Source organism: Grammomys surdaster, unplaced genomic scaffold, assembly GCF_004785775.1.
Source record: "Grammomys surdaster isolate TR1022 unplaced genomic scaffold, NIH_TR_1.0 125888, whole genome shotgun sequence".
In the NCBI taxonomy this organism is placed as follows: Eukaryota; Metazoa; Chordata; class Mammalia; order Rodentia; family Muridae; genus Grammomys; species Grammomys surdaster.
This window is the reverse complement of record NW_021620713.1, coordinates 1519310-1534196: the sequence shown is the minus strand read 5'-3', so window position 1 is coordinate 1534196 and position 14887 is coordinate 1519310. Positions and strand designations below refer to the sequence as shown.

At 37.6% G+C, this 14887-nt stretch overlaps 1 protein-coding gene and 1 long non-coding RNA gene across 7 annotated transcripts in view; one reads left to right on the top strand and one right to left on the bottom strand.

The window, feature by feature from the left end:
* Positions 1–14887, bottom strand: part of Arhgap15 (Rho GTPase activating protein 15) — a 603756-nt gene that overhangs the window by 245772 nt on the left and 343097 nt on the right. For all 4 annotated transcript variants that reach the window (XM_028752207.1, XM_028752209.1, XM_028752208.1 and 1 more), the window contains exon 9: positions 7524–7646. In XM_028752207.1, the coding sequence (XP_028608040.1) occupies positions 7524–7646 (123 nt within the window). The remainder of the gene's footprint in view (positions 1–7523; positions 7647–14887) is intronic.
* LOC114608264 overlaps positions 1–14887 on the top strand; it is a 98326-nt gene that overhangs the window by 18911 nt on the left and 64528 nt on the right. The gene's annotated exons all lie outside the window — the stretch shown is intronic.

The window sequence follows — 14887 nt, the reverse complement described above, 5'->3', positions numbered from 1 at the left end:
AGCCCTGGGGGAGGGAGTGAAGGGTGTTTATGACATTTAGCTGCTTTCCCAGAACTCTTTTATGTACTTTTATCTTCAAAAAGAAAGAACATATTAAAGGAGGAGCAATACTACATAAAGTTTATGTTTTCCGATCTGTTGCCCCAGAAAATGCTTTGATAAAACATACTTGGAGCAACACAGATCATTTCAAAGGAAATCTGAGAGATATACCTCTCCATATTGCAGTTTGCTTGTCATGGAGAGATAGCTAATTGTGATTATTCAAATTGTCATCAAACCTATCGCCTTCCTCCCACAGACAAAAGGAAAAATTCAGGGAAAGTGTTTTTTTTCTTTTCTTTTTTCATTTCTCTTCTTTCTTTCTTTTTTTTTTTTAAATCTGGAATTGGAGCTCTTCTCTTAATGAGTGGATTTTATAGGAGCTCAATGAATTATTTTCTCTTTAAGGCTAGTTAACACCATGTTGCTCAGGCTGGTCTTGAGCTCCTGAGCTGAAATGAGTTTCCCATAAAAGCTTCCCATAACAGCTTCAGGGAACAAGAGCAAGCTCCACTACACCTGCCCTGAGGGTAGTAGTTAATTTTAAATCACTAAAAATATGGAGATATATATATATATATATAATACAAGTTATTTTTGTTTTGGAAATTTATGGGGTATTGGTGATGTATTATAGATATGGTGATTTATTATAGATATGAATTTGGGGGTGTTTGTAAGCTGAACTGTCAGTGACGGTAAAAGATACTGAAAACACTCCCTTAATCTTAGGATATGTCAAGATGAAATGTTGACATCAATACTTCCTTGCTTGTAGCAGTCTAGCACATCTGCTGAACATTGTCCCTGATGAGATCCTTGCTGTGAGAGCTCTGGTATGGATGATTCTTAGAAACACACTCAGGATCCACGTGCTATAGGTTCTTAAATCCTGCTTACAACAGGCATAAGGAACGGGTAGATCCCAGTTCTCATAAACATGGTAAATCCTACTGTCTGGCTGCATATAAAACATTTATTTCTATAATTGTTCATTCTCTAGATCAGAACAAAATTATGCTTCAATCTCCTGGAATTATCTACTCCGTAGCAAAACAAAATCAGCAGCTAACACTTTGTGTGGAGAAGAGAATTATAAAGTTTATGTGAGAGAAACTCAGTATCTACAACTGGTTTTGGATGTTTTCTCACAGGTCCACAGAGGCCATGGGAAGCTAATGACAGGGGGTTTTGAACACTGACGAAGGCCACATGTCTTTTCAGAGAGGAAAGATTTAGGACATGATGAGAGGCATGAATTATTCATAAACTACCTGTCTGGAGGGCAGCAGCCTTCTGACACCTGCAAGAAATATCCTATCAGCCTAATTTTTGGTCTTCTACAACTAGTCAAGAATATGCTTTGGAGAGTATTACCCAGTTGGGTTGTAGAACGATGTATTGTTCTAATTATAAACACACACACACACACACACACACACACACACACACACTTTAAGTCAGTGTACAATGTATGCTTAAAACATGGCGTACATGTACAACATGAACCAAGCAGCATACCATTACCTACTACTCTGTCCCTTTTGATCATAATCTTCAACTTCTTTTCTTTTTAAAATTTATTTCTTTTTATTTTACGTGTGTGGGTGTTTTGCCTTCACATATGTCTGTGTGCCATAATATGCAGTTCCTTTAGTGAATAGAAGAAAGTGCCAGATCAACTGGAACTGCAGTTACAGATGGCTGTAAGTTACCATGTGGCTGCTGGGGATTGAACCTGGTTCCTCTAGAACACTAAGTGCCCTTAACTACTGAGACACCTCTTTAGCCTTTCTACTTCTTACTTAGCAGAAATCTGACAGTCTTCCACGTAGAAGACTCAAATACAATATTTCTAATTGCTACTTCTACTAATCCTATAGAATATATGTCAAAATCCTAGATATAATACCAATGAGTTCTGTCAAGGCATGAGGCTTAGAGATCTTTGGGAACAAGCCAAATACCACTTTATCTAATGTTTTCAATCCATTTTTGGCAAAACCCATTTATATAGGGCTAGTCCATGGGTTTGGAAGGATGGTGATGGTGATGATGTTGTGTTTGTGTGTGTAATATATATTTATGTTATACATACATATGTTTTATATATATTATATAAAATGAATATACAAAACAATATAACATATATATATATATATATAACATATATGCACATACTCTATATAATATTCTCAAATAATATTACATTCTAAATAATATCTGTAAGAAAGGTCTTTTTATATAAGAAAATAAATTCTTGAAAAGCAAGCAAATCAATTTGTTCTACTGACTCATTGTTGTTCTCTAACTAGATATTTCCCTTTTTGGATCTCATTTTCTTTCATTGTTCCAAATTTGATCTGTTTTTAATATCTCATAAGACCGGAATCATTTCCTTCCTGGCTAACAGGCTGCTAAAAGACGCAGAATACCCAGGTGCATGGTTTCCAGCATTTCTCCACCTCTCATGGTGACAAGCATTTTATTATTGAACGAAAGCTAGCTATGTGGTACTCTATTACCAATACATTTACTCCTAAGTGCCTTTAAATAACAGAAACTGCCCAGGACCTATTAATGCAGAAGGACCAGGAAGCTCGTAAGCCAAGAGAAAGAAGCTTAAGGTTGCCTATTAATTTTGGCTAATATTAAATCATGACATAGCTTACATGTAAGGATCACAGTTCAATTATGAGCCATAAAGAAGTTTGAAGAGAAGATTTATAAGATATTTTTAAGCACATTAGTGCATATTGTGGAAGCAGTGAGGGTGCCTCATGCCCACGTAACGACAGACCCACGCCCTAGTGTGTAAATCCAAACACAATTATTCTCAGCCTAACAGTGAGAGGTGGCAAAGTTGAGCATGTCTCTGCTGAAAGCTGTACTGCACTGATGCTCAGATAGATATCTTCTTAAAGTAACAGCATGGCAATGAGGTTATTCTGTCAGCTATAAGTTCTGAAAAATTATTTAAAAATACTTTCTTTAACTCACTTCTTTTAGTATTTATAGACACAACGTGGAAGAATAGGATTGATGGTCTGTACTTTCTGTGTGACTGGTGAATATTTCGTTATTTCTCAATTTAAATGACATATTTTACAAAAGTACCATGGCTTTTCAAAGACATGTCTTCTTTGACAAAAATCTTAAACAATTCGTTGTACTTGGATAATTACTTAAGTACCCCTGAAGTTATCTAAGATGATGCAAATTAATATAGTTGGGAAATCAACAAGCACATGCCACCTTATAAATAAAGATTATGAAGTAAAGATAAGAAACAGGATTAACCCAGTTCTCGGTACACTTTTTTCAAAACCAGTGTGTTCAGTATTTTTGCCTTCCTAAGAGGTTCTTTCAGATGTTTGAACAAAGTGATTGACTTGATATAAATGCAATGAATAAATAAAAGACATAATATGGAATGGATGACTCCAAAAATGAAAGACAATATTTTAAAATTAAAAATCAAAACACCAAAGCAACAGAAAACTTGTAGTTTATATCTTGATATAAGTTAAAGGAAAAATATACCCACTTGCATAGTTCTAACCCAGTGAACACGAATGTACTGAGTGCTAATGATGTTCCTGACTAGAGCAGAGTGAGGAGGAAAGTTTTACTCTTATAATGTGGGACAGAATGAGATATACAAAAAGGAGAGAGAGAGAGTGAGGAGGGGGACAGGGAGGAAGAGGGGGGAAGGGAGGAAGGGAAGAAGAGAGAGAGGGAAGGAGGAAGAGAGGGAGGGAGGGAGGGAGGGAGAGAGACAGAGAGAGAACTAGAAAAAGAACTATTGCCAAATGTATAAAGACTAAGGGATGAAGCTGAGTATTTAAGATTGGAAAAACAATTCATTTTGGTCATCTAATAGTAATACAAAGAAAAACTCAAAAGAGGAGTAGGTCATACTTGGGAGGAATGTGTCAACATACAAAGGAAAGAGCATTTGAGAACTGAAAGGAACTGTTATCCTTGGGCTTAAGTGCTGAGCAGGATACAATAGATGAGTCTTGTCACCTATATACATTATTTTGCTTATAAACCTTAAACACAGAATACCAACATAGGATTTTATTTTGAGAAAGACAAAGAGTACCCATTTTTGTATAAAAAGCAAACATTTAATAAAAGTAATAAAAGCAGAACAGTTAATTCTGTGTTATCAAAGCAGTGAAATTTTATACCCAACTGAACTACTGGTACAGCATGTGGGCATTAGCTGAAGAATATAACTTAGTAATAAAGATTGCACAGTATGAAGGTTTGATCCCAAGCAACACACACACAGACTACACACACACACACACACACACACACACACACACCCCACAAAACCATACCAGACAAATTCCAAATTTTGCCCTAGTAAGGTTGATGGAAGTCTGAGGTCTTCTTTCAAAGCACAGAAACAATCAAACACAACCAGATAAGATTAGATATATTGAAGAGGTTTTTTTTTGACAATCAAATTCTCGTGTGTTCTAAATGAGCTAATGATTTCTGTTTCATAGTAAAAAAAAGAATTCAAATCACAGAGAGTAATTATGAGGTTTCCAGGAGAGCAAATACAGCACAAAAGATCTAGAGAAAACTAGAAGGTAATGAGACCGGAACACACCATTGCAAGATGAGGATCCTTTATGAATTCACAAGAAATTTAGAGGGAAAAAAGCAGGTATGGTAGAATAGAACAGAGAGGCAGGTGAGAAAGCTTTTAATGAGATAAGAGAAAAGATGGCAAGACAAAAAAGCAGAGAACTCTTGTGGGAGTTATCTGCACAAAAACGTCACAACAAAATCAGATTGATTTTAACTATTGAAACGTAATCTTGAGAAGTAAGAACATTATCCATTGTGAAACCCATCAGCCATGGCATTGTTTAAGAACTTTAAGAATGATAAAGACACCAAAACATTAAACATACAAAAGATACTGAGAGACTAGTCACCATTGAAGATCTGAAAGATATTGGCAAACTAGTCTCCACTCTCACCAGAGATATGGAGCCCAGCTCCAGAATACTTGTGCAGAGAAAACAGTGTGATATCCCTTTAAGAGCAGAGGGGTAGCTGAATTAGAAACATGGCTTAGTAACATACTTTCTGAGTTCCCTCTGCTATCTTTAAATCTTTAAATAGATTTCATATACTAATAATTAAACATGGAGGTAGTATGGTATTAATTTCATTTAGTTTCTATCCATAGTAAGATGAATAAGCTATTTTCTAAGCACATAGCTCTACTATTTTTATAGCAGGAAATACTGGTTGTTCTTAAAGGAAACAGCAGAAGCCCGAACACCAAGCAATTGTTACCTCTTCTAAAAGCTGTAAACCTATCTATTTCCTATTCATGGACATCAATACTATTATTTGAAAGAGTACAATAGAGAATTTTTGGTGAAACTAAAGAGCTATTCAATATAAATGAGTTGCAGTCATGTACAAACACATCTTCCACCCTAAAATGTACTGATCACTCACAATCTACATGATTCAATTTGTGTGTCCAGCGAGAAAATCACTGTAGTAAACTCATACCTCTGAAAATGGCTCATCCTCTCTTAGGTAATGTGAATACATTTGGATAGTTTCAGAGGTTATCTGGTTGCTTGCCATCTTATCTATGCTATCACTATATTTTCCTCAAGAGCTATGTTATAATATTATAAAATGCAGCCCTGTCAAGTGGCTTTCCAAATAGAGGTTTTGGCCTGTGCAATCAGATCGTGGCTCAAAACCATACATTTTGCATAAAGGGCTTGTGACTATGTGTGCTTTGTGGATACCATGCTGAGTGCCACAGTCTATAAGGCACTGGTCTTTCTGTTCCCACAATGAGGGTTGACTAATTTCAGAGCTTACTCCTCTCCACCTTTGGAAACAAGTACGTAAGACAGAAAATATTGAAAACTGGCAAGGACCCTGAGCAATCTACACTGTGTCTGGAGAACCACAAAAGAGGAAGTGTAACTCACCTACTCAGGTCGTGAGGCTGCTGTTCACATCTACAGAGTCAGTATAAAGAACATGATACAAACATCCCCTTTAAATGCACTGCAGATTCGTTTATAGAGATCATTCACACTCTTTCTAAATATTCTTACCCTTGAAAGAATTAAAAAAAAAACTGGTGGAATGAACTATTTATGATTCATCATTTATTCTATATACTTTTTCTCAAGTAATTGAAAGCTTGAATTTTACTTTCCTTCCTAACTCTTGGCCTTAACTGTGATAAGAAAATTGTGCTGAAGTGCTGAATTTGACTAGCTAGATCCTTTTAAAAATTGGTTTAATGCCATTTATCCAGATGAAAAACGAAATCTCAGTGAAAGTCTCTGAGAAAAGTTCATAGATAAAATTGAAACAAGCCAGGAAGTGACTACATTTGCATAACTTGATCTGTATTTGGAAAAAAATAGATGCTGCTAAAGACAACAATAGAAGCTTATCAAATCAGAATTACACATAGATTTTCCATAGCTCTGCTAATGAATACTGACTCATTGGTGAGCTATGGCGAAGAGGCAATGGAGCTCGAGATAGGAAAACAGCAAGCAGCAGTCAGGATAACTGCATTAGGATTGGCTGCATCCCTCAGCCCATTCTAGAGGGCACTGGAGAGGCTAATTTGCTTACCTGATTGGAGCCAGATCAGATAAATCAGATCGTGTCACTAAACTAAGATGTTGTTCGTTATTTCTGTAGTAGTCACAAAAAAATTTTAAGCTTGGGAAAAATTAGTATTGTGTGAGATGCAATGTATTTTCTATATCTATTAACTAGGCTAATAATTAGCACCTATCTTTCTAAAATTGCATCATCTATAGGATGTACTCAACGGTAGAACTGGCTGAAGGTTATTCAATGAAGTGGATTAGGTAGTGTTCTAAATGCCCTCTCTAGCCATGTTTGAATATTCCCATTTAACATACGGCAAAGCTGAGGTCCAGGAAATCCACAACTTCTACAGTATCATTAGAATTAACTGGTAGACACAATGTCTGAACACTTGGAAATGTTTTGCTAGTCTTAGTAGCAAATACAGTTTAGTATTTTTTTCTCTGTCTGGCATATCTTTGCAGGAGTATCTCCTCATCTTGCTTCATGCTGAACTGTCATTCTAAGGGATCTCTGACTCTCTTCCTAGCATTCTCTAAGACTCTGGTTTCAGTGACTAGACACTAGTATTTAAATCAGGAAACACTTGACAGTAAAAGGGAGGTACTGATATTACTTGTGCAAAGACAACAAATATGAACAGCACAGGCCCATAGGAGCATGCTGCCATTCTCCAAGGAGGAGCTCACTTCTCTGCCCCTGATGCAGAGGCCAGGTCTTCTGAGGCTAACTCTGGATATTTCTTTTTTCTATAATCTCACAGCACCAACTCAACGGTCATTTTTCTGAACAACTATATTTTCCTCCATTCCAGAACAAGCTGCAACAGCATCACTGTCTGTTACCTTTAATGATTCCCTTTTCTTGCAAAGTTTTCAGAGAAGGTCTTCGGGAGATGAACTTCTTCAGTCTGCTCTTCACGCGGTTCTTGTCACTTGAATCAGAAGCACTGTGCTGCAGTCGGAACACTGGGGATTAAAAACAAACTAGAGTTTTGTTTTGTTTTATTTCTTGCGGAGGGTGTTGCTACATTTTTGTTTATGATTATTACTCTGTGCAAGAACAAATGCGAGAAAGAAGTAGCAGAGTGACTACCTGGATGACTACCAGGGTCCTGCTATCTAGGTAGGGCAAATTTCTCTATCCAGAAGCATGGTGCTATTATTACCCAATGTGCAAATGGAACAGGGCTAGCCACAACTCATTACTATGTCTACTTACTTATGTTAAACATAGAAAACTTTCCTCTAGATAATTCCACATCCTTGTATCTAGAAACAAAATTAGAGCCAAAAAAAAATCATCCAAACCGGATGGAGCACTTAAGCTTTGTTAATTTCAGTGAATGTTGATTATGTTATTTTTGTATAAGGTGGTGTTTTGGAAGTTTTACATACTCAAGTACTTTTGTTACTCTTCTTTTTATATTAACTCATGTGATTATTTTTTTTAGTCATTTCTTTCAGAATTTCCATGTTCTTCTACTCTTCTGCCTTTAGATCTTAGTTCTATTTTCAGTTAAATAGAAATTCAGTCCTGAACAAAAGCCTGCTGAACACATTCTGATCATTACACTCCATACAAAGAGCTATGAATTCAGTGACCAAGTAGCCCATAAGCTCTGGGTTTTCACTATACCTATTGCCATATTCTTGGCTGTTATTATTAATTACTCATGGCAATTTGACATGTCTGTGGAAAATCTGTTTTCGCTGTTTTGACACAATTATACACAAAACTGTGAGGTCTGTTTCTTAAAATCTTCCTGGTTCAGGGGTTGAGAAACCCTGTAATTGGTCATGTAAAGGTCTGCATCGTCTGTCCTCCAACTTGAACCCTGGGCAGAACAACCTTCAGTTGGATTAGGCTTCCCATCTCAAAATGAAGCATCCAGCTGGGAAGGCAGAAGGAGGTGAAGACTCTGCCTACCTGGGAGTTGAGGAGAATGAGATTTTTAATTTTTAAATTAAATTTAAAAGTTTGGTTGAGACCAGACATGGGGTGCTATATAGAACTGACAACAATGTCATTGAAAAAGATCATAATACTTAATTGAACCTGAAATGAACATTTTTCAACTATCTGTTTTAGTCCCAGCAAGTGTTGCTGTTGTAGCTATAGAGAGCTTCTATATAAACTGTGCGGGACATTGAGCAGTTTCCCAATCCCTACCCAACACTTTGCCAGCAGTACCCCTTCCTCAAAGCATGGAGATCCAAAGCACTTCTACACATAGCCAATGTGTCTTGGATGCAGGTGAAATTGTTACTGATTGAAAATTATTGCCTAAACCAATTGGGTCATTTATATGTTTATGCGAGACATCCATACGTTTCCATTTCTTATCTCACCTCAAATCCCTACAAATCTTGTGACAGAATGTCAAAAATTGTAGGATCAGGAAAGGTATTTTTATTTTTATTTTATTTTTTTTACCATTACCTAACTTGCAAGCATGATGTGATTAGAAAATTCGTTGCAAATCAACACACACACACACACACACACACACTCACACATGCTCATACACATTACAAATGCTACATTATGAAAATAATTATGTAGTGAGTTATATCCTTTTGAAACCCCCTAGGTACTCCAGAGAGCTATTCTTAATTAGAGAGATATATATGTATATTATATTGTTTTCAATACCACCATCTGGCTCCAAATGTGAGAAATGTCTGTAAGGTGTATTGGATTGTAAGGGAAATGGAAGTAGGGTTCTAAATGTTTTATCTCCTTCCCTTCTACACATCCTAACAGCATCCTGGGTAGGATCACACAGTTTTTAACAGAGAAAAACTCCAAAGGTATTTGTAATGATGACCTTCGTGAGTGTCAGCTTCCATTTCCTTAAGCCATAAATAATCACCCTTAGACAAGTCAGACTGCAAGGCCGTTACCATCATTGCTTTGCTCATTTTGCTCTGAGGGGAGTTATGAAGATGTTGAGCTCAGTCAAAGATAGTAATATATGGCATACTTTTTATTAACCAAATAACTTGAAAGGAAGTGCTATAAATACAAAATAAAAATGTAAGAAACGCCTGGCCATGAAGACAGGTCCTTCACTGGACCCTGCAACCAGCAGTAAAAAGCCTCTGAATATTGTGGCTTACAAATCTGATTTTAACAGCCAAACTTATAAAACAGTTTATGCTTTTCTGTTGTCAAGGGAGAAGAACTTGCCAAATTGTTCATTTTAAGTAAATACAACATAAGCAATTAAGGCAGGCAAAGTTTAAACACATGCCTGTGATAAGCAGGACAGCTCGCTCCTGATCTCACTACTGATTCCCCAGAACACTGTTCCTTCCCTTTTCCCACAGTACCCAGTGACCCCACACATACTTTTAGAAACTTGTAATCACACAGTGCAAATAAAAGGACACTTTACTGGAAAATACACAGCATGGTACAATAATCCATCATTTATGAAAAATAGAATTCAGCCTTTTCTTTTTCCTCAGAGATTTAACTACTTTTTGAGGGTGAAACTTCCTGCAGCTTAAGATTTATGTTAAGCCAATGAGCAGTTTTTTTTCCATTCCCATTTAAACATTTTATTTGAAAATGAAAAGCACTGAAAGAGATATGGTTTGAATTCTAAAGCACTTAATCTGATTTGCAGACGGGAACAGGAATTTCTCTTAATTCTATGTAGTGTCACCTCCATGTAAGTTAGCTTGGTTGTACTCGATTTCCAGGGTATCTGGAACTAATGTAGGTTATGCTTCCCTCCTATTTTTCCACTGATGGTGATATCTCCTTTGAAGCTCAAATAGTATGTTTTTTTTTCAAAGACCAAGAATCTTAAAGAAAAAAAGAAACAGTATGTGATGTAAGTCTCTGCACATAGAAGCAAATAACACTACCTTTAAACATGATTCGTAGCCAGTTCAGAGATTTAACTGGTGCTAAGGCAGACGGGCACTAGGATCCTGGGCTTTGGAAGATGTTAAAGAGATTGGCTTTCTCAAGTGATCTTCACTTAAGAGCATTATGTATGACAGTAGGCATTAGCTCAACAAACGTCTTCTCCCCAGGCCAGCCGTTTGAGTTCACTGGTATCTCTTGTACATATTTCCCACAGTAGAGTAGGAATAGATAGAAGGGCCACACAGTGTGGAGGACAGTCATCTATGACCATTCTATTGAGTGTATGAGAACCACAAAAGAAAACCCCAAATCTTCCAGAATCTAACAGTTTGGATAATATAATCCAGGATCGTGTATCTGCCAGAACTTTGCTTGCTTGGGACTTATTTTGAAATATTTCCTTTTCCTGCCAAACTGCTGTTCTCGCAGTATTCCCATGTCACAATTACATGTTTTCATTGTTATTTTTTTATATATTTGGAAATTCTAGGAGAGTTAAGGATTCAGAAATGTCACTAAAAGAGAGAAGAGCTGTAACCCTTTAGAAATGCAGTTTTGAACACTTTTCTGTGTTCCTCTTTCTCATTTTACTAATGACTTTTGGTGTGAAGCAACCCCAGGTGTAGCTAAAGAGTCCTGCTATCAGGCAGGAGTCCCCTAGCACTTCAGTTTCCATTCAGCAGGACAACAGGGCAAAGCTGGCAGGAGAGGCAAGTGCAGTCAGCTTGGCACCCTGTAGTATCCACAGGGAGAGATCCAGAAAGAAATGCTAGAATAAGGTGAAGCCAAGCCTTTATCCTTAGAGGCCCTGAGATAATTCCCAAGCCATTCCAAGGGCTGCATGACTAGTGTGGTGTTGTCTCAACTCAGGTTTTCCAACATAACTTCCTTGTATTTGGGATTATTCAGTATTGATACTTTCCTAAACTTCTTAAGGGGACATTACTCAAAATTGATGGAAAAAGAGAAAGAAAGCCCATTAAGTTTCTTTTCAGCATTTGCCTGTTTCTGCACAAGGTATACACATTTGAGCTAATGATGGCACTGGAATGGACACTGTCATGTCCTTTCCAGCAGGTAGTTTTAAAGCATCCAGTGTTGTGTGTTACTTATTATGCTGGAGTGGAGTGGTCAAAAGGAGAAGGTTTAGCCTTAAAATACTGTTGGTCATGCAATATCTCCTTTTCCCACATGCTCAATATAAGTAGAATCCATAATCTAAACCCCCAATATACAGTCTGAGAAACCAAATTTTTGAAACTTTAAGTGACTCATTCAAAGTAAAAATAATGATTAAATCTGGAAATAGTTAACAGAGTTAATGCAGGGAGTTTGAACAGCAGTACTTCATTTTAACCGCTTAAGTCCCACTTAGACATTGTAAAAATACAAGACAGGAGATTTGATTCATAATGAAAGGGTTTGCATACATCATATATTCAGTACCCTTTTATGGAGAAGTGAGAATTCATATAGTGAAATTGTTTACTTTTAGAATAAATTTTCTAGCTAAATAGTCAAGTCTGAACCCACTTTTAAAATCTCAGTGTTATTAAAGAGCTGGGACTACTATAATTCAACCATATGTAAATTCCGTGGGTACTTTTTCCAGTAAAACGTGTATGTATCCATGTCTTCCTCCTCTAATGAGTTCATCATCTGTGAACTACTCAGTGATGCAATATGCAACCTTCTTTCCATGACAGATTTATCAAGTTTCTTTTTATGATCTAGTGTGTAAAAAGATATTTGTACTGGTTGAATTTATACTTCATTTCCAGAAGAACAAAAGGAAATAAGAGAAAATATACTTTAATAGCATCCATCTATTATTTAGAGAAACACAACTTAGCTGTTCCCTAAAATAGGATCAGCAACAGTGTAGGATATAGGGTCAGCTCATTAAAACATTCCTCTATCGACTAGATATTTTATCTTGACTCCCCATGAATTGACACGGTGCCAGTAAACTATTCTGAACACAACTTTGATAAATTTGCTAATAAAGTATGTGGCTCCTGAGCTAAAGCCATGGCTGAATTTGAAATTTCAATCATGGGGAAGATAAAGATAGAGAGGCAGAGAGAGAGGGGGGAGATGAAGAGGGGGAAGAAGGAGAGAGGAGAGGAGTGAGTGGGAGAGAGAGAGAGAGAGAGAGAGAGAGAGAGAGAGAGAGAGAGAGAGCATCAACCCAAACAAATAGCACTGTGCAGTAGAAACCTGTTTTCTATGAGCAAAGGTAGTATATTAACAGCAGGAATGGGTACCCTCTCCATGGAGGAAAACAGGAAGAATCAAATGAAACAAGAGAGCCTGATACAGAATGTGAACCTAGGTCTGTAAAGAGGGAATACTCTGGTCTATGGAGTTGTAAGCATGATAGCTAAGCACATAGACGAGTTCTAGGAAATTATCATCTAGACTCTTGTGAAAAAGTAAGAAGTGTTGCAAAATAAAAGAAAATTTGTGATGAAAGTCATTGTTTATTTTAAGGCCATTCTGACCCAAACCTTAGAATGCACACTGCTGAATGGGGAGGTATTTAAATCATCTCTCAGCATATTCCCCGTGAGAGCCAACAGAATTTAGCAGATTATAGCGTGAGCACATGTGAGCTTCTACACTCCTGAAAATGTATAGAGATGTGTGCTTTTTAAAAAACAGCTGTGGGGCAGAGCGACAAGACTGTATAGCTTTCCTTTAGTTAATTCCTGTCCTTGCAAATACTACAATATATCTTTAGAAGAGTTATATACATACATTTTCAAGCATTAATTCTTTTTTTTGAAACTAATTTTATGTTTATTTTTCTCCATTAATTCATTTATTTATTCACTTTACATCACTATCACAGTTCTCCATCCATCTGGTCTCCCCCTCACAAAGCCCCTTCCCATCCCTCCCCTTCTCCTCTGAGAAGTGGGAGCCCACCCTGGGTATCAACCCACCCTGGCGTATCAAGTCACTACAGGACAGGACTAGGCACTTCTCCCTCTGAGGCCAGACGAGGCAGCCTAATTAGAGAGCAGGATCCACAAGCAGGCAACAGAGCCAGGGACAGTCCCACAATACTCCCCACCCATACACTCCAGTTGATGGGAGACCTACATGCATGAAGACCAAGCTGCACATCTGCTACATATGTGCAGGGTAGAAGCTGAATTCAACCCATGTACACTCTTTGTTTGGTGGTTCAATCTCTGGGAACCACCAAGGGTCCAGGTTAGTTGACTCTGTTGGTTTTTCTGTGGAGTTCCTATCCTCTTCTGGATTGCCTAATCCTTTCCTCAACTCTTCCACAAGACTCCCTGAGTTCTGTCTAATTTTGAGCTGTGGGTCTCTGCATGTATTTCAGCCAGCTGCTTGGTGGAGTTTCTCAGAGAACTGTTATGTTAGGTTTCTGTCTGTAAGCTAAACAAAGCACCATTGATAGTGTCAGGGATTTGTTCTTGCCCATGGATGGATCTCAAGTTGGGCCAGTCATTGGTTGGCTATTCCCTTAGTCTCTGCTCCATCTTTGTCCCTGCACTTACTGTAAGCAGCACAATTTGGGGTCAAAGGTTTTGTAGGTGGGTTGGTATTTGTATCCCTTCACTAGGAGACCTGCCTGGTTGCAGGAGGCATGTACTTGGGCTCCATATCCCCCCACTGCTAGGAGTCTCAGGTATAGTAACCCTCACAGACTGACTCACTAGAGCCTCCCCAACCCCAGGTCTCTGGCACATCCTAGAGACAAACCATCCAACTTCACCAGCTATGGATTTCCATTCAAGCATCCTTCCTTGGACTCTCCTTGTTATTTAACTTCTTTGAGTCTGTGGATTGTATCATGAGTATCCTGTTCTTTCTGGATAATATCCACTTATAAGTGAGTACCCAGCATACATGTCCTTTTGGATCCAGTTTACCTCATTCAGGATGATATTTTCTAGTTCCATTCATCTGTCTGCCATTTTGCTTATTTTAAAATAGACGTCCTGGTTTGTAATAGATAAGTAATGTTCCATTGTGTAAACAAACCACATCTTCTTTATCTATTTTTTGGTTGAAGAACACCTTAGTGTTTTCATTTTCTAATTATTATAAATAAGGCTGCTATGAACACACTGGATCAAGTGTCCTTGTGGCATGGTAGAGCATCTTTTGGGTGTATGCCCAGAAGTGGTATAGCTGGGTCTTGAGGTAGAACTAGTCCCAATTCTCTAAGAAACTGCCAGAGCATCTGCTGTCACCAAGTATGAAATCTGAGCCAGAACAGAAAAACTCTCAATCTCCCTCTCTCAATCTCTCTCTCTCAATCTCTCTCTCTCTTAATCTCTCTCTCTCT